Genomic DNA, 19,634 nt, shown 5'->3' on the forward strand with positions numbered 1-19,634 from the left:
CAGAATGATGAGTGACGGACGTCATTTTAGGACCAAAAACTTATGACGGACGTAATAATTGGACCGTAATATGCCGTGGCGGACGTTTTTTGGACCGGATTATATGTGACGGACGTTAGTGAAGACATCAAATTGAACTTAAAATCCAAGTATTTTAATCATCTTTGGATAAATATGCCACCATTAATATTATTTTACGATCTTTCCTATTGAGGAAGGTATTTTTCATCTTTATAGAGACAATAATCTTTTCAATGGTACAGATAACACATATTTGCGTGACGGACGTAATATGTGGACAGTATATTTTTTGACGGACGTTGTTGGTGCGTTACTGTGTAGAAAAAAACGTTGTTTTCCTAATGTTAACTGCATTGAGTACGAAAAGAACAAAACAATATGATTCTAATCTAATTTTTTTTAATAAACATGCATAAATGACATAATTGAAACGATCACAATCAAGAAATGGTATAAGCCATTATGGCAACAAGACACACGCCAGCCATATATTAACCACATATTTATCACACAGTGTGATTTTCAAGTAAATCCATAAACAAACAATACCTGTAAAGCAACCTCCAATTTAATTCCACAAACACAATTTATTTGCTCTGTCCAAATTTCTGGTTATATTTTAGATGCAAGATTAGAAGACCAGGAAACGAACGGTACAAGTATACCAGGTATAGGACAGCAACAGACTCTAAGGTAGGTTATTATAATCAATTCTTGGTACAGTTTGTTTTAAATTGTTGGATAACTATCAGGTCACGGGTTCAAGCATAACCAACACATTCTTAGTTATTTCATAGTCAAACAAATCTTCTACATATCTATATTTACTTGCCATAAAAATGCACTGACAACTTACCTTATGTGGTTGCTGTTACTATAACCACGTCACTGTCTGAACATGCTTATATAGTCACTGCTACCAAGAGCAGTCATTTGATACATTCATAATTATGATTGCTTTTTTTTTAAATAAAATGCTATAAAAATGGTATTCCAACATTTATTATAATTCTCTGCAGCATGAGTTATCAAGATGGAGCATATATTTTTGTTCAACATGGCACTGAAAAGTATCCTGCAGTAGTGAGTTGACAAAGTTCAATGGTTGTTCTTGTTCATTTGAAACAAGTTTTCTTCAAAGTTTACATTGAATCCTGAAAATATAGCTATATCAGAATTATAAATGCATTTTTACCAGCAAAATTTACCAGTCTGGAAAACTTGGTTTCAGTACTTACATGTTTTTGTTCATTTTGTTGTTTGAAAGAAATGCACCTCTTTGTTGCAGAAAGCGCACAGTGAGATTTTAATAAAGTCAGAAATTTATCATTTGGAAGCATAGAATGCAACAAAAACTTCATAGCAGACCAGTTCTGGTTTGATTCATTAAACCTTACTATTTTATGTAAAAGTAAAGGATACATCCAGCAATTATCTTTTTCATATAGAATATATTAAATAAGTTGAATAAAATTGAGCTCTTAATCATGAGTGTTAATTAAATCAGTTATAAATTATTTTTTTAAGGTTGATGGATGGCCATGGGTCAGATTTTTCAAGAGAAAGCGGGGTCGCACCAACCACTGGGAGATGCAAGAGACCAGGCATGTAGTAGTGCTACAAGACGTTGCCGGTCTATTACACCCACCAGAGTTAGTCTGTTGTGGATCCAGATTCCTCTACGCGTTTGAAGGTACAGTGGATCATGTTTATTGTTCATTTTCAGAGCAAAACTGTGATATCATAGTAGCCTGCTTTAGGCTAGGGTCTTGTTTTGCAGTTGAAGGTTAGAATAAATTTACCTTGCATTTAATTATATAATTTTAACTGCTTAATCCCCTGTTTCGAAGTTTGGTACAGGAACAAAATTGACGAAATGCAGACTGATATAGGTTCATAATTGTATTTTGATCACAAATAAACGATAGCAGTAAATATAATTATGAAATTAAATGATTGTCATTGATTTTGTTTTCAGACTTCTAATGACAAGCGGGTGGAGATGGCTAGCAAGATGGCGTTATCATCATCTGACATTTTGAATCTGAAAGCTGTGTTAATAGTTTGAATAAATTTTACTTTGAATTAAAATGTGTACTTTTTTCTTTGTAAAGATATACAGTAGTTGGAATCCCAAGGATCCATTGTGTTTAGGCTTGGCTTATGGTTCTTGTGTATATGCAAAGCACCCTTTACCATGCTAATATATTTAAAACCTACTAGCACTAAGCAGTGGGTGACCGACACCATTTAAATGTCCATCAAAGGTATTTTCAGTCCAAATGATGTCCATCACAGGTAGTTTTAGTCCAAAATAACATCCATCACTTGAAGTTTCAGTCCAAAATAACGTCCATCACTTGAAGTTTCAGTCCAAAATAACGTCCATCACTTGTAATTTCTGTCCATAATAACATCCATCACATGTAATTCCTGTCCAATATAACGTCCATCACAGGCTATATTTGTCCAACATAACGTCCATCACACCAGTATTAATTTTATAATTTTTAATTATAGAAAAGAGAAGAAGGTAATTAGTTTTTACATTCAATGAAAGGAACATGTATATTTGTTTGTTTGAAAACACTTAAATTACCCTTTGTATAATGTCAAGTTGGAGAAAGAATAAACGGAAAATGCCCAGTTAATTTGTTGTTCATGGGTGTTTCTATATGTGGAATATACAAGATTTTACATAACGTAGTTTACTTTAAACTATGAAATAATATAGAAATTTCAATCTGCTAAAAATCATAAGTGTTATTTTTTTGTTTCACTCAATACTTATTTTAAGAAAAAGACAACAATGAGATTTTCCTGTCCATATAAAGCCCATCACATACGAAAATTTAACTAGTTGTCATGGTAACACAATCCATATTATTATCTTTCTGATAACGATTTCTGATGTCTAAAATACTTGTTAATCATATGGAACAGAAATAATGGCCCTCATGAATATTTTTTATTCTCATTATTTTATTACCCAAAATTGACCATTACCAAATAGTGAGCCTATAGCAAAAGTTATTGCAAAATGTTAAAGTTGGCGCAAACCAACCAACAGACCAACCAACCAACCAACAGACAGGGCAAAAACAAATGTCCCCCACTATAGTGGTGGGGGACATAAAACTGAGCACCCGCCCCCTGGCGGCCATGTTTTTCAACCAACCGGCATCATATTCGAACTCATCCAAGATATTATTGGGATGAATCTTCTGACCAAGTTTCATAAAGATCAGACAATAAATGTGGCCTCTAGAGTGCTAACAAGATTTTACTATAGCCATATAAGGAAAATTCCCCGCCCCTTGGCAGCCATATTTTTCAAGCAAACGTAACCATTTTGGAACTCATTCAAGATATCATCTTCTGACCAAATTTCATGAAAATTGGACAATAAATGTGGCCTCTAGAGAGTAAACAAGGCAAATGTTGACGGCACACAACGGGCAAAAAGTGATCACAAAAGCTCACCATGTTGTTCTCAGGTGAGCTAAAAACAGAGCTTAATGCATGTGCATAAAGGGTCATCCCAGATGCACCTGTGCAGTCCACACAGGATAATAAGGGACAACACTTTCCGCCTATACTGGATTTTCGTTCAGAAGAGACTTAAATTAAACCAAAAATTTTACGACATGCATTAAGAACAGTTAACCCTTTACAACTCATATATATATTTTAACCTGTTTGTAGTCTCTTAGAAAATAAAATGTTATTAAATACCTTTATAAATAGAGTCAAGTTTTAAAGGCTTTCTTTCCAACTATGAGATACTTGTGCAGCAACCAGCAAAAACCTGAACATACTGTGAGTTACTTGCATGCTCTTCTAGTTTTATTCTGGTTGAATATTGCATATGTTCACATTGCCTCTGAGTGGGAAAGGTTATACTTTAGTAGCTTCAGTGAAAACTGTCAGACAAACCTTAACAAAAAAAATGTTGCCTAACAAACATTGGAGCCTATCAGATAAAATGCCTGACAAGAAATGTTTAAATTTTACAAGTAGCATAAGGTCTGACAAGGTCTAAACATGATAGAATAATGTGTCAAACAGGCACTTAAGAGAATTCACAAGAACTGACTTGAATATAAACACATTTAAACACAATATTTTTTTACATCCAAAGACTTGTTAAATAAACTGTTACTCCAAAATAACACGCTCTGTTACAACACTGATACCAATAAAACCCAGGTGGGTCTTGGCTTCGTTTTTTCGCCAACCTTCAATTTCGGTCTCAAGAATTTCCTTGAAATTCAAGCATGGCAGCGCAATTTGTGCCGATTGCATAATTGCCCAATTTTAATCTATTTAGCGGCTAACCATTTCTATGGCATTTAAAAGGTTGAGTGTGATTATCTATTGTTTGATGCAAATAAAGGTGGGAATAATAGCATGTGTTTATCAGTGTTCTTAGCTCTTTTGCTGTTATAATATGTGTTTGCTATCTTTTGAATCATTGACAGGTTTGACAAGTTTTACGATACATGTTTCACTTAATTTCTATTTGTATACAATACAAATTTAAATCTTGTCTGCTTAAATGCAATTGAAAACGTAACAGGCAAAGAGAAATTAAACAAGACTATTGCCAAGCAATATATGTCCCCTACCGGCTCCACCATTGTCAGAATTTTGAACATAATATTGAACCATCTTTCAAATCTCACTTGAAATTAAAACAAAACATGTAAGCATCAATACAACCATAATGGAACAATTAATTTTATAAAACTGCATTGAAAGTTATTACTCCACCAACCTCGTGACTTTTCGTTCTTGATTCTTTCCAGTCTGGCTTGCAGTTCCTCTTCTTTCTCCTTAATCTCCTTTGACTTCACTTTCCCGTCATGGCTGTCCCCTTCCCTGTCCCCCTTACCCCTGACTTGCCCCTCGGACACCCTCTCCTTACTTTTGCCCCTCTTCTCCATCCTCTCAATCTTTGGGCCCTCGGGTTCCTCCACCTTTTCTTCCTTGACCTTAACCTTCAGTTTCAGGGGAGTGACAATGTTCCTAGAGTCATCCTTAGTGTCCTGCTCCTTCTTTACCTTGACTTTACCATCGACCCTGTCATCCTTTGACTTGCTTATTTTCTCTTTTACCACAACTTTGTCATCTTTCTTATTGGTCTTGTCGTCTTTTTTCTCCGATTTTGCATCTACTTTAACCCTGTCTAAATCTTGCCTGAAATGTAAAGTAATTTGTGCAAGTTCAGCTCCATAACAAGATGTGTTTGTGAAACACAATGTCCCCCTATATGATGTTTGACCTTGAAGGATGACCTTGACCTTGTGAAGGATGACCTTGACCTTTCACCACTCAAAATGTGCAGCTCCATGCATGCCAAATATCAAGTTGCTATCTTCAATATTGCAAAAGTATTCATAAAATAAGCGATTTGGGCCACATATATTTGACCTCTGACCTTGAAGGATGACCTTGACCTTGAACCACTCAAAATGTGCAGCTCCATGAGATGCACATGCATGCCAAATATCAAGTTGCTATCTTCAATATTGCAAAAGTATTTATAAAATAAGCGATTTGGGCCACATATATTTGACCTCTGACCTTGAAGGATGACCTTGACCTTGAACCACTCAAAATGTGCAGCTCCATGAGATACACATGCATGCCAAATATCAAGTTGCTATCTTCAATATTGCAAAAGTATTCATAAAATGAGCGATTTTGACCACATATATTTGACCTTTGACCTTGAAGGATGACCTTGACCTTGACCTTTCACCACTCAAAATGTGCAGCTTCATGAGATACACATGCATGCCAAATATGAAGTTGCTATCTTCAATATAGCAAAAGTTATTGCAAAATGGGGACATAAAAAGATAGAGTCTTTACTACACTTAACATTTGTGTTATTAATTACACTATGAAGAGTTTTGTCACTAAAAAAACAAAAGTGGCCACCAAGATTATGTTTGTCAGACTAAGCTGAAGTACTTTTTGAGTTGTCGCAATATCCACAATTAAGTTTAACTTATTTATGTAACCAAAGCAATTCTTCAGAACAAAAAAGAAAGAAGGTTCATATTCCTCATATTTTCCACAGACAAAAAGATCTAAAATGTGTATTACTTATATGACTCTCCATCTACATACAGAGTTTTATCAACATTCCTTAAGTACTTTTTAGTTGTTTTAGGATCCAGATTTTACTTTCACTGTTACCATGGCAACCAAAACCTTTTTCGGACACAAACTGAAAGTTATGCTTTTTCCCAATATGGCTTTCTATCCAGGTAAAGAGTTTCATCAAAGTTGCTTAAGTACTTCTTGAGTTGTTCTTGAGTTGTTTGAAGGAACCAGATCCAGATTTTTTTTACTCTGTAACCATGGCATCTGAAACGTTTTTGGGACCAGAACTAAAATGATATGCATATTTCTTATGTGGTTTCCTATCCAAATACTGAGTTTCATCAAAATCACTTAAGTACTTTTTGAGAAATCTCACAATCCAAATTCTGACAAACAGACAAAGAGGTTGATGGTCCTGGTGTTAATCTACAGCCCCCAAAGGTTAACTGTTAGAAGAATATAATTTAATGTGTGACTAAGATTGAGCAACAAAAATGAATGTCCAAGGTAGTTAAAACAATAAATATGAGTAAGGCGCATATCTAAGAACGAAGCTTGGGCTAGACTTATGGTAGAGGAGGAAGAATGTAACACTTGCGTTATAATTTCCTTTAGCTTAACATTTATTAATAATATGAAGATTGAACATGTTAAATACAATGCTAGTTCCCTTGATCCACTCGAGCCAGATTCTAACGCTTCCTTTTACCGCTTCCTCAAAGATATGATCCACACTCTGGGAAAACAGGGCTTAATACATGTGCGTAGTGTCACCCCAGATTAGCCTGTGCAGTCTGCACACACTGATCAGGGATAACACTGTCCAAATAAAGATTTCTTTTAAAAGAGACTTCTTTCAAACGAAAAATACAATAAAAGCACAGGCTAATTTTCGACAACACTTCACAAAGGTGCATTAAGCCTTGTTTTCCCAGATAACAGTTCAAGTCCACTTTACCCATTGGATACTGATCCTTCATTAAACATGCTTCATTAAAAATATTCACAACGTTAACCTTATCTCACTACTCGTTCCTCTCACAAAGCTGTGACATCCTCCCTCCTATCACAACATTAACGATCAACTACATCTCCATACTTATGCCCCCTTCACACAACATCTTCTACATGTCACAGGGGTGTCAATAGTCACAAATTTGAAAACCGGGAAATTAAGCCTGGAGTCTGAGGCTGTAGGTCCCCAACAGGGGCAGACCCCCCCCCCCCTCCCGCGGCCTAGCTTATTGTTCTTTTAAGTTTTTGTTACAATTTCTGGCGAGTAAAGTGCAAAATATTATATACCAGACCATACATAACACTGAATGTGCATTTGTCTTTGTATAAAAATGTTCTAAAGAACGTTAAAAATAAATTAAAATTGACAAACAATACTGTATCCGAAAACAACTGTACGAAAACATATTGAGTTACGTCTTTTGCACATGAAATAAAATATGCATATTGTTTAACTGCAGAAAATGAAAACCAGTATCTTGTAACCTAGCAAACACGCAATCAATAGGCAATTTGGTAAATATATGTTTTACAATATGATATTGCAGTGCTTTACTTTGCTTATCAATAATTAGCATTTTTAAGATGGAAGGCATTTGCAACATTTCGTAGAATTGTAAGATTTTCAGAAAGTAGCAAAGAAGTTTCTTCAAATACTGTTCATGTCTGTGCCGGGAGCTAACCAATTAGACATTAATAAACGAACAAGAGTGCCAAACTGTCACAAGATACGCCCGTTTGAAGGTTTTGGACACCATGCTTAATGCTTGAAATGCACTAAGTGATCTAGTGACCTAGTTTTTGACCCAGCATGACCCATATTTGAACTTGATCTAGACATCATTTAGACACAACTTCTGACCAAATTTGGTGAAGATCGGATGAAAACTACTTCAATTAGAGAGGGGAAACCATGCTAAATCCTTGAAATGCACTAAGTGACCCTGTGACCTAGTTTTTGACCCGGCATGACCCATATCCTAACTTGACTTAGAAATTGTCTAGATACAACTTCTGACCAAATTTGGTGAAGATCGGATGAAAACTACTTCAATTAGAGAGCGGACACCATGCTAAATGCTTGAAATGCACAAAGTGACCTCATGACCTAGTTTTTGACCTGACATTACCCATATTTAGTCTTGACCTAGATATCATTTAGACACAACTTCTGACCAAATTTGGTGAAGATCCGATGAAATTTGCTTTTAAAAAACTAGAATTTATGCTGATCTCAAAATTGACCCCGGACAGCTCAAGTCCGGATTTCTGGAATAATCCTGACAATTGACACCCCTGATGTTGATACTCAACCCTACCCTGCTGTGGCCTCCTCCCTTCTATCTGTCTCACTGGCTGACTTCTTGGACTCTGTACCAGCTCTGGACTCTGCTCCGGCAGTGACCTTCACCTTCTCCTCAGACTTGGACTTCTCCAACGTCTTCTCTGTCAACTTGGACCTCTTCATGTCTTTATCTTTCACTGGACCATTCTCTGTAGGTAAAATGTACTTCATGCATGTGTATAAAGTGTTGTCCCATATGAGCCTGTGCAGTCTGCAGAGGCTAATCAGAACAGCAATTTACACATTAACATGGTTTGCGTTCAGCAGAGTATTTCTTTAAACGACAAATTCCATTTAAGTTGAAAGTGTCCCCTTTGATGAGCCTGTGCAGACTGCACGGGCTTATATGGGACAACAATTTACACACATATATTTAGCTCAGTTTTCGTTCGCAATCGCTCAGTTTTAAAGATAAACATTAACATCAACAAAAAATTTTTATGTCTGGGATACATGTATCTGAATGCAAATAGTCAAGTCACAAACATTTTTACCAAAAGAAAAACAATATTCTTAAGATCAATGAAAAGCCATTTCTACAATAAATGTGTCACGGACAATGATGCTCCCACAATGCATGCTTTGGGCGCAGACAAATAAAGTATATACTCTACAGAGCACAAAAAGACAAATAGCTGTAACTGATTGCAGTACAAATACCTTTGATATTGATGATCTACACATTCAACTCTGAAAGTTTAAGCAACAAGACCTGCGTTTGTGAAACACAATGCCCCTACTGCGCTTTGAAGCTGCACAGCAGCTATTTTAGAGAAAAGAAGTCCAACTTTGCCTAAATATCAATGAATTAGAACAAAACTGACACTTCATCTGTAGGTAATGTAGGTACACTCACATACCAAAAATCAGCTAATTATTTGAAAGAATTGCATACTAAACCTACTGAAAACTGAATGCTGGACGGACAGATAGACAGTTCGACTGCTTAATGCCACCCTGCCAGGGGCATAAAAACTGCCAAGCAGTAACTAGAGTTAATCAGGCACAATTATTGATCTATATAATCTAAAGTGGAGAAACAGACAAAGGGCCATAATTCTAACAAAATATAAATCTAGTATTACATTATATACACCCATATACCAGACAGAAATAATACAATTGAGCTGGTCTCTAAGAAAACTGGACTGTATGCGTGTGCATCAAGTGTCATCACAGATTAGCCTAATCCAGGACGATACTTTCCACTAAATGATATGTTTTGTTCATAGGAATCTCTTCTAAACAAAATTCCAATTTAGGCGGAAAGTACCATCCATGAAAGACATCGGCAAACTGCACAGGCTAATCTGTTACCAAACTTTACGCTCATGCATTTAGCCCAGTTTCCGCAGATAAAGGCTCGATTTTTTAATCACAGAAAGTGAGGACGTACTGTCTCCATTGAGCAGCTTGGTGGGTTTGTCTTTCCCATTGAGGGCCTCGATCTTGCCCCCCACTGGTTCCAGGCTGCTCTGAGCACTCACACTCTGGGATGACCCGGCTCCCTGCTTCTTCTACAACATAGGGGAAAACTCTGAGTGAGAAATGGAAGGTGAACAAAAAGTGCCAAACCTTAACATACATAATTAAGCTTCTTCTGGAAAAACTAGGCTTAATACATTTGCATAAAGTTCCCAGACTAGCCAGTGCAGTCAGAACAGGCTAATCAAGACAACACTTTCAGCTTTAATGGAATTTTTTGATTTAATGAAAGTCTCTTCCAAACAAAAATAAATTTAGATGGAAAGTTTCGTTCCTGATAAACCTATGCAAACTGCACAGGCTAATGACAACACACATGCATTAAACCCAGATTTCCAAGAACTTCAGGCTGCTCTGAGCACCTACACTTAGGGATGACCTGGCTCCCTGCTTCTTCTACAACACAGTGGGAAAACTCTGAGAGAGAAATGGATAGTGAATGGTACCTTCCCTTGACATTCACAATTGCGCCTTGTTCTGCTGAATGCATTTGCGTAAAGAACAGTTCCAGATAAGCCTTTCTGCTTTTATAGAATTTTTCATTTAATAGAAGTCTCTTCTAAATGAAAGTCAGTTATGATGGAGTGTCATCTCTGATCAGCCTGAGCAAATTTCACAGGCTAATCTGGGATAACACTTTAGGTAGATGTATTATCTCCCAGAATGGGGCACAGTAAGCATAGAAAAATTACATTAGGTGGCTAAAGATCCAATTCTCAAACTTGGATTTCAACTTTTAATACAAATACCTGTAAAGTGACATGTTACCTTCTGGTCATGATGACCACTTGCTATTCTTTAAGATTAAGTCTGTCACTAAGATGATGAATGTTTGTTGTCATAGGCCCAGTGCATACAACTTTATGTAAGAAGTTAAGTTTGGGTCATAAATTATTAGAGATTGGGTCATAGATTATTATTATAACTTCTCTTTTTTAAGTATCAGCAAGAAATTTTGATGCATTCATATCCCCGCCCAAAAAAATGTGTTTATGAATGGCAGTAAATCCCTTGAAAAATTGTATACCGTAAATCTACGAATATAATACGCACTTTTTTACCTGCCGATTTTTTCTTCAAGTAGGGGGTGTGTATAATATACGAGTTTAGAGCAGAACAAATTTTTTCCTGTGCAAATTTTCAACTTAATCGCTGTTAATAGCTTCGCGGCAGCCATTTTGAACTACACCATTACATCAAAGGGGTGCAACAGTGCTCGCGCTGTCGTTCGCCATTAGAGTCATTTGCGAAAATATTGAGAATTTGGCTCAATAACAATCTTATTTGTGAAAATGCGAAAATCTAGTTAAATTTCATTGAAAACAACCGCCATTTATATCGGACTGGTTTTGTCTCTTTGTTTTAATGAAAGTGTTCGCAATTCGAACAGTAAACAAAACCCGGTCTGTATCCGATTATGAGACATCGCTTGACCTTATTGTTATTGAAGTGCGCATGGTAGCTGGCCAATCAACATTGAGCTCGCTTACACATGAAATGACGTTGTCGAATGAAACATGAGAACGGGAGGAGCTATCGGATAATATTGGGTAATTCATGCGCAGACACTGTATATAATTTGAATACACAGTTAATATCGTTGTCTGCCTACAAAATAGCGACTGGACGCTAAATCGTATAAAGAGATTAGCAAATGAAAAAAAAAAAAACCTGACAATACCCGTAAATAAATATTTCTTAGCTGACCACTATTTATCTTTCTACCGCATATTTACCATATCTGAAGTAAAGAGTGGTAATTAAATAATAAGTTTTATGATGCTAATAGAGTCTATTACACCTGTCTGCCGATTGCCGAATTAAAGTGAAAGGTGATAATTAATTAATTTGTGTTTTACTCCCAAACTAGCCTTAATGACAGCAGCGTATTTTAATTAAAGAGATCATGAAAAACACGAGCGGTTTAATTGTATTTTAAGTTATATTAAAGTATTGAGTGTGTAACACTTCAGAAAAGTAATTCATTTAGACAACTATAAAAACGGAAGAAACCATTTTGTCTTCTTATTACTTTATTATTATTATAATTATTATCGTCCCGAATATTGTCAAATTGAATTAAATGTGAAAACAAAAAACAACGTCTCTGCTTCTTTCTTTTGTAATTATGACTGCTTGACCCCGATGTCAGCAAGGGGCCTGTGTGTTATCGGTAACAATCAATGGTAATATAAACAATAGACAGAGATATTTATTATGCAACTGTCATAACAACAGCACTATAACACATCCCGATCAATATACTGGGGTATTACTGTGAAACAGATTGTTGACAACACCAAATTGATTTGCTATTTTCACAACACAAAAATATATTGACAATTTTTTTCGGAAATGGCCGATTTCGGACACTGATTTTTAAGTGCGTATTTTACTCGGATTTTCAATTTTTACCGATAAATTTTGACCAAACTCGGGGGTGCGTATTATATTCGTGGATTTACGGTAATCTTAAAAACAAGAGCACTGCCTTGCGGGTGCAGACCGCTCATCTATTTTCTTTTTAAAGGTGAAGGGACTCTCATTTTCAATCACAAAGGAGGGAAATGTGGAGTGAAGAGGGGTGCATTGTGTGGGTGTGTGGACATTTATTACATTATCTTCCAAAAATGCGAAAAAAAGGAAAAAAAAATTGGGGTGGGGGGGGGTGGGGATTCTTGGGTGCGATGGTTGGACAGTATTTCAAACATAAAATAATAAAAATAAATATTTGTGTTTTTTAACCGTTTCAAAAAAAAAATGGGGGGGGGGGGTGAGGTGGGGGGGTATAGTGTGAGGGTGTGGTGGTAATTTGTGAGATGATCTTAAAAAAAAAAAAAAAAAAAAAAAAAAAAAAATTTAGGGGGGGGGGGGGGGGGGATTCGGGTGGGTGGAGGGGGGGGGGTGGGTGGGGGGATTCTTGGGTGCGATGGTTGGACGGTATTTCAAACATAAAATAATCAAAATAAATAGTTTTGTTTTTTAACCGTTTAAAAAAAAATAAATGGGGAGGGGGTGGGGTGGGGGGGGGGGGGTATAGTGTTAGGGTGTGGTGGTCATTTGTGAGATGATGTTAAAAAAATGAAGGAAAAAAAAAATCGGGGTGGGGGGGGGATTCTTGGGTGCGATGGTTGGACGGTATTTCAAACATAAAATAATAAAAATAAATATTTGTGTCTTTTAACCGTTTAAAAAAAAAATTGGGGGGGGGGTGGGATGGGGGGGGTATAGTGTGAGGGTGTGGTGGTCATTTATGAGATGATCTTAAAAAAAAAAAAAATAGGGGGGGGAGGGGGGGGGGGGGAGGGGGGGGGGGCACGGGGGATTGTTTGGGTGGGGTCTATTGTGGTATGTCAGGTAAGAGTAGTTTTGTCAAAGTATCAATCAAATCTAATCATAAATAAATAAGTTATGGCAATTTTAGCAAAATTTAATAATTTGACCTTGAGAGTCAAGGTCATTCAAAGGTCAAGGTAAAATTCAACTTGCCAGGTACAGAAACCTCATGATAGCATGAAAGTATTTGAAGTTTGAAAGCAATAGCCTTGATACTTAAGAAGTAAAGTGAATCGAAACACAAAATTTAACCATATATTCAAAGTTACTAAGTCGAAAAAGGGCCATAATTCCGCAAAAATGACATCCAGAGTTATGCAACTTGTCCTTTTACTGTACCCTTATGATAGTTTGCGAGTGTTCCAAGTATGAAAGCAATATCTATGATACTTTAGGGGTAAAGTGGACCAAAACACAAAACTTAACCAAATTTTCAATTTTCTAAGTATAAAGGGCCCATAATTCCGTCCAAATGCCAGTCAGAGTTACATAACTTTGCCTGCACAGTCCCCTTACGATAGTTAATAACTGTTGCAAGTATGAAAGCAATAGCTTTGATACTGTAGGAATAAAGTGGACCTAAACACAAAACATAACCAAATTTTCAATTTTCTAAGTATAAAAAGGGCACATAATTCTGTCAAAATGCCAGTCAGAGTTACATTACTTTGCCTGCACAGTCCCCTTATGATAGTTAGTAAGTGTTGCAAGTATGAAAGCAATAGCTTTGATACTTAAGGAATAAAATGGACCTAAACACAAAACTTAACCAAAATTTTCAATTTTCTAAGTATAAAAAGGGCACATAATTCTGTCAAAATGCACGCCAGAGTTATCAAACTTTGCCTGCCCAGTCCCCTCATGATAGTAAGTAAGTGTACCAAGTTTGAATGCAATAGCATTGATACTTTCTGAAAAAAGTGGACCTAAACGCAAAACTTAACTAGAAATGGCGCGGCAGAGGCCGACGCGTATCCCCACGCCGAATGTTTGACCTAGGTGTGCCCCAGGGTTGGTAATGGGGCCATGCATAGCTGAGATTGACCGTATTGTCATAAGAGAAGTTCATCATCAATTAGAAGTGAATTGGTGTAGAAATGAAGAAGTTATAGTAAAAGGCAATTTTGGGTGGGTGTGACATATGTGGGCAGGGCGCCCCAGGGTTGGTAATTGTGCCATGCATAGTTGAGATTGACCTTATTGTCATAAGAGAGGTTCAGTATCAATTTGAAGTGAATCGGTGTAGAAATGAAGAAATTATAGTAAAAGGCAATTTTGGGTGGGTGTGGTCTATGTGGGCGGGGCGCCCCAGGGTTGGTAATGGGGCCATGCATAGTTGAGATTGACTGTATTGTCATAAGAGAAGTTCAATATCAATTTGAAGTGAATCGGTGTAGAAATGAAGAAATTATAGTAAAGGCAATTTTGGGTGGGTGTGGTCTATGTGGGCGGGGCCCCAGGGTTGGTTATGGGGCCATGCATAGTTGAGATTGACCCTAATGTCATAAGAGAAGTTCAGTATCAATTTGAAGTGAATCCGTGTAGAAATGAAAAAATTATAGTAAATGGAATTTTTTGGTGGGTGTGGCCTATGTGGGCGGGCGCCCCAGGGTTGGGATTGGGGCCATGCATAGTTGAGATTGACCCTAATGTCGTAACAAAAGTTCAGTATCAATTTGAAGTGAATCCGTGTAGAAATGAAAAAATTATAGTAAATGGAAATTTTTGGTGGGTGTGGCCTATGTGGGCGGGGCGCCCCAGGGTTGGGAATGGGGCCATGCATGGTTGAGATTGACCGTATTGTCATAAGAGAGGTCCAGTATCAATTTGAAGTGAATCGGTGTAGAAATAAAGAAGTAAATGTAAAATAACCTAAAAAAATGAGTGATAATTTCTGACGCGGCCCCACCCCAACCGCTATAACTTTTGACCCAGGGGTCAGATCAAAATTCCAAATAGTGCAGGGTCGCACATATGCTCATAGCTACCATGTGTGTAAGTTTCAAGGTTCTAGTGCTTTTAGTGTAGGAGGAGATAGTGGCCAGGACGGACGGACAGACAGACGGACGGACGGAGGGCGGAGATAACCACAATATCCCCACCTTTTTTTCAAAAAGCGTGGGGATAACCAAAATTTTCAATTTTCTAAGTATAAAAAGGGCACATAATTCAGTCAAAATGCACGCCAGAGTTATGTAACTTTGCCTGCCCAGTCCCCTCATGATAGTAAGTAAGTGTACCAAGTTTGAATGCAATAGCAGTGTCCGACAAATTTCTTATTTTTCAGGTAGCCCACTGGGCTACCAATAAAAATATTTGGTAGCCCATAAAATTTTTATCTACAAAATGATAAGAGGCAGGTTTTCATCTTTATTTTATTTCTTCATTTACATATACATAATATGTATACATACATATACATAATACAGCAAGTAGTCGGATGAACACAGTCAATATCGTAAATTAATGTAACAGTACAGGCACCGTGTACTTAAATGTAAATTTACCAAAGAAAATCATATACTGCATGTAGATATTACATGTATGTGTACTTAAATTCCGACAGCACGTTAAGTCGGAAACGTAAATAAAGCGTTTAGATGATCAACACGATTGACTCGTATGGTGTTAATCAATGCAATTGCCCTTTTTAACAACAAATACCGAGTTTCAAGAAATCAAGAGTATTAAATCATTTATTTACTTGTGTCTGACTTTAAGTACTGTCCGAATTAACGTATTGCATCCTATGTTACGACACTTGTGTGCAGTCAGTATACAATACAATAATTTTTTCAATAATGAAGGAACTGATACAGCGTAACGGTAACGATACAGCGTGCTTTACATTATATTTTATTAAGAGGAAATGTCAATGCCAAATAATTCGCGAGATACCCCGGTACTTTAGTTGAAATTCACAACGAAACTTTTAATGGAAATTAAATGATTTCAATGTTGTACCCGCTACGAAATTTTTATAATTTTACAAATAAATACACCCACGCCAATTTTCGCGCGCTTTTTATCTGGACAAAGAAATTCATCTCTGAAATGTAGAATTTTGTAACCTTAAATAGCTGTACACAACGCGTGCAAACCGTGGCAGGTGATTTACGCAAGTTGCAATACAACGTACGGTCCTGATTGGTAGCTTATTTCATCATATCTTTAAATAGAACCATATGCCGAAATTCATTTGACACTTTAGAAAATTTCAAACGTTTGTGTTTATGACTCTTATCGTCTATATTACCCACCCATAATTTGGTTTTAGAAATATAAATCGGACATATATGGGATTATTGATTAACAGTCGATTAATCCAATTATTAATTGACTATGCAAACTTATTAGCAGGTGTTAACCGCGTTCACACCGTTGTTATTAATAATCATTTTCGGTTTCATTACCGTTTTGAAGAATCCGCTATTGTTTAGATTTATTTAATATTCGGCGTCCTTGGATATTTAACGACATCAAAAACGTTGTCGCTATTACTCATTGTTGCGGTAAACAAAGAATTCCAAACTGCGAAATGATGTTGCATCATGTGCGCCAACTATCCAACCGGCTCTCATTATATTATTAGCAGACGACAAATGTTGATTCTGATTGGATGATTAAAATTCACTGTTACTGTTTAAGACATTACCGCAAGTGATCGGTGACTGATTAGATAATTGATTGCACTTTGTTATCGGATTATAAGCAATACACAGTGTACAAACACATGGTCAGCGTGTTTATTCTACGTATGTCTGTCAATAAACCGGGCTACCGCTCTTATAGATTTATAGTAGCCCGGCGGGCGTCAGCTGGAAAATTTCAGTAGCCCGATGAAAAATTTTGGTAGCCCCCGGGCTCCGGGCAATGGATTTGTCGGACACTGCAATAGCATTGATACTTTCTGAGAAAAGTGGACCTAAACGCAAAACTTAACCGGACGCCGACGCCGGCGCCAACGCCAAGGTGATGACAATAGCTCATAATTTTTTTTCAAAAAATAGATGAGCTAATAAAACAAATCAGGGCCCATGCCATACTTGCAATGTTTTGGACACAGCAAAATAACTTGGTTATTGCTTTCGCTGTCGTTCGCCAAATTCGCCATTGGCGAAAATTATTTTCTGGTATAAATAAACACAAATAGCTTGTAAATATATCCATAAGGCGCAAATAAAAACAACTTACATGATATGTAATGCTCGCATAATATTGATATTAATCCAAAGTTTCAAACACGTCAACGATTCTTTTAAATGTATATGTTTTTTGCAATGGACAAAGCCGATTATTCCGAGTAGTTCTGAATTCGAAAATACGCTATAGACCATCTCCGGAATCCTCTGCGACATAAATCTCGTGTCTAATCTACCAATCGTAATATACGGACTATCTCCGGAACATCCGTAAGTAGATCGAATCGTCAAATCAAAACTTCGGCTTTCGGTTTGGCAATGGGTTTTGTATAAAGTTTCTGTTTCGAGTATTTCTCCACAATTCACTCGCAAATTGATATCGGTAATAACAGATATTGTGTTTGTAACGATGTATTAGGTTGATAAAACTCGATTTTTTAGACATACGTGAGACATAATTTTTTGACATAAAAAAAATGGGTTACAAGGAAGAACTCTGAGCTGAACGTTTGTATCCCGGTGTAACCTAAATTCGACGATGTAACAGATACACGCAGCAATAACAAATAAATTAAAGAAACATTGAACTGTTAAATCACACAGTCATTAACTTTGAACTTTGTTTTATTACCTTGGATTGATTCAAAGTCGATGAACAACCATTTTATCGTAACTTGACAACAAAAATGGCGGCATATGACTCACTTCCGGGAAACACTCTTTTCCATTTTCCTGATTCCATTGGCTGTTTCGTCCCCTGTTTCGATTGGCTGTTTCGGCTATGGAAAATAGTTGTATGGCCATACACGAGAAAGACCGGTTATGGAAGAGAAAGACCGGTTATAAAACATTTAGTTTTAGAAAGACGTCCGAGGACTAAAAGATAAAAAGTAAATAGTAATAACATAAATTTCATTCTTAAATACGAATGAAATTATATGTACTGGTACTAGTCTTCTATCTGCAATGGTCAAATATGGATGTGTATGGTGTACTTAATAAATAAATAAACTACACGTATGGTTTATAAGTTTAATGTACATCGATAATAAATATATAAACAGGCAACATGATAGTGCGCGTGCATGTGATGAGCGCTACTGCAAGACGACTAAGGCCACAGTAAATAACTATTAAAATGACAACATTGCTCATTTCTTCAAGTCGACTATGGCCACAGTGAATGACTCTGAAAATGAAACAATTTTTCGTTACTGCAAGTCAAATATAGCTACAGTAAATTACTCTAAAAATGTCACCACTGTTCATTAATGAAAGTCGACTATGACCACAGCAAATGACTCTTAAAATGACACAATTGTTCATTACTGCAAGTAGACTATGGCCACAGTTAATCACTCTTAAAATGACACCATCGTTCATTACTGAAAGTCGACTATGGCCACAGCAAATGGCTCTTAAAATGTCCCCATCGTTCATTACTGCAAGTCGACTAAGGCCACGGTAAATGACTCTTAAAAAGACACAATTTTTCATAACTTCAAGTCGACTATGGCCACAGTAAATGACTCTTAAAATGACACCATCGTTCATTACTGCTAGTCGACTATGGCCACAGTAAATGCCTCTTAAAATGACACCATCGTACATTACTGCAAGTCGACTATGGCCACAGTAAATGACTCTTTAAATGACACCATTGTTCATTACTGCAAGTCGACTATGGCCACAGTAAATGACTCTTAAAATAACACCATCGTTCATTTCTAAAAGTCGACTATGGCCACAGTAAATGACTCTTAAAACGAAACCATCGTTCATCACTGAAAGTCGACTATGGCCACAGTAAATTACTCTTAAAATGTCAGCACTGTTCATTACTGCATGTCGAATATGGCCACAGTAAATGACTCTTAAAATGACACCATCGTACATTACTGCAAGTCGAATATGGCCACAGTAACTGACTCTTAAAATGTCACCACTGTTCATTACTGCAAGTCGACTATGGCCACAGTAAATGTCTCTTAAAATGACACCATCGTTCATTACTACTAGTCAACTATGGCCGCAGTAAAAGATTCTTAAAATGACACCATCGTTCATTACTTAAAGTCGACTATGGCCACAGTAAATGACTCTTAAAATGACACCATCGTTCATTACTGCAATTCGACTATGGCCACAGTAAATGACTCTTAAAATAACACCATCGT

General features: G+C 36.7%; 2 protein-coding genes and 1 long non-coding RNA gene across 10 annotated transcripts in view; 2 read left to right on the forward strand and 1 right to left on the reverse strand.

Moving 5' to 3' along the window:
• The window catches only part of LOC127853319 (MORC family CW-type zinc finger protein 3-like), a 382,815-nt gene that overhangs the window by 129,434 nt on the left and 233,747 nt on the right, over window positions 1–19,634 (forward strand). The window lies entirely within an intron of this gene.
• The window catches only part of LOC127853318 (golgin subfamily A member 6-like protein 2), a 128,633-nt gene that overhangs the window by 90,312 nt on the left and 18,687 nt on the right, over window positions 1–19,634 (reverse strand). For 7 of the 8 annotated variants that reach the window (XM_052387739.1, XM_052387735.1, XM_052387737.1 and 4 more), the window contains 3 exons: window positions 9,891–10,011; window positions 8,469–8,643; window positions 4,799–5,220 (listed from right to left, as the gene is read on the reverse strand). In XM_052387739.1, coding sequence (XP_052243699.1) covers window positions 4,799–5,220; window positions 8,469–8,617 — 571 coding nt within the window. In that variant the 5' untranslated portion in view covers window positions 8,618–8,643; window positions 9,891–10,011. Of the gene's footprint in view, window positions 1–4,798; window positions 5,221–8,468; window positions 8,644–9,890; window positions 10,012–18,088; window positions 18,177–19,634 lie in introns of those variants that run through there. The other variant, XM_052387738.1, reaches the window with a different exon arrangement.
• On the forward strand, window positions 721–2,112 carry LOC127853326 (uncharacterized). The gene is made up of 3 exons (XR_008036568.1): window positions 721–1,104; window positions 1,549–1,714; window positions 2,000–2,112. It is a non-coding gene; the product is annotated as an uncharacterized LOC127853326 (long non-coding RNA).

This window comes from Dreissena polymorpha, chromosome 12, assembly GCF_020536995.1.
Source record: "Dreissena polymorpha isolate Duluth1 chromosome 12, UMN_Dpol_1.0, whole genome shotgun sequence".
NCBI classification, from domain to species: Eukaryota; Metazoa; Mollusca; class Bivalvia; order Myida; family Dreissenidae; genus Dreissena; species Dreissena polymorpha.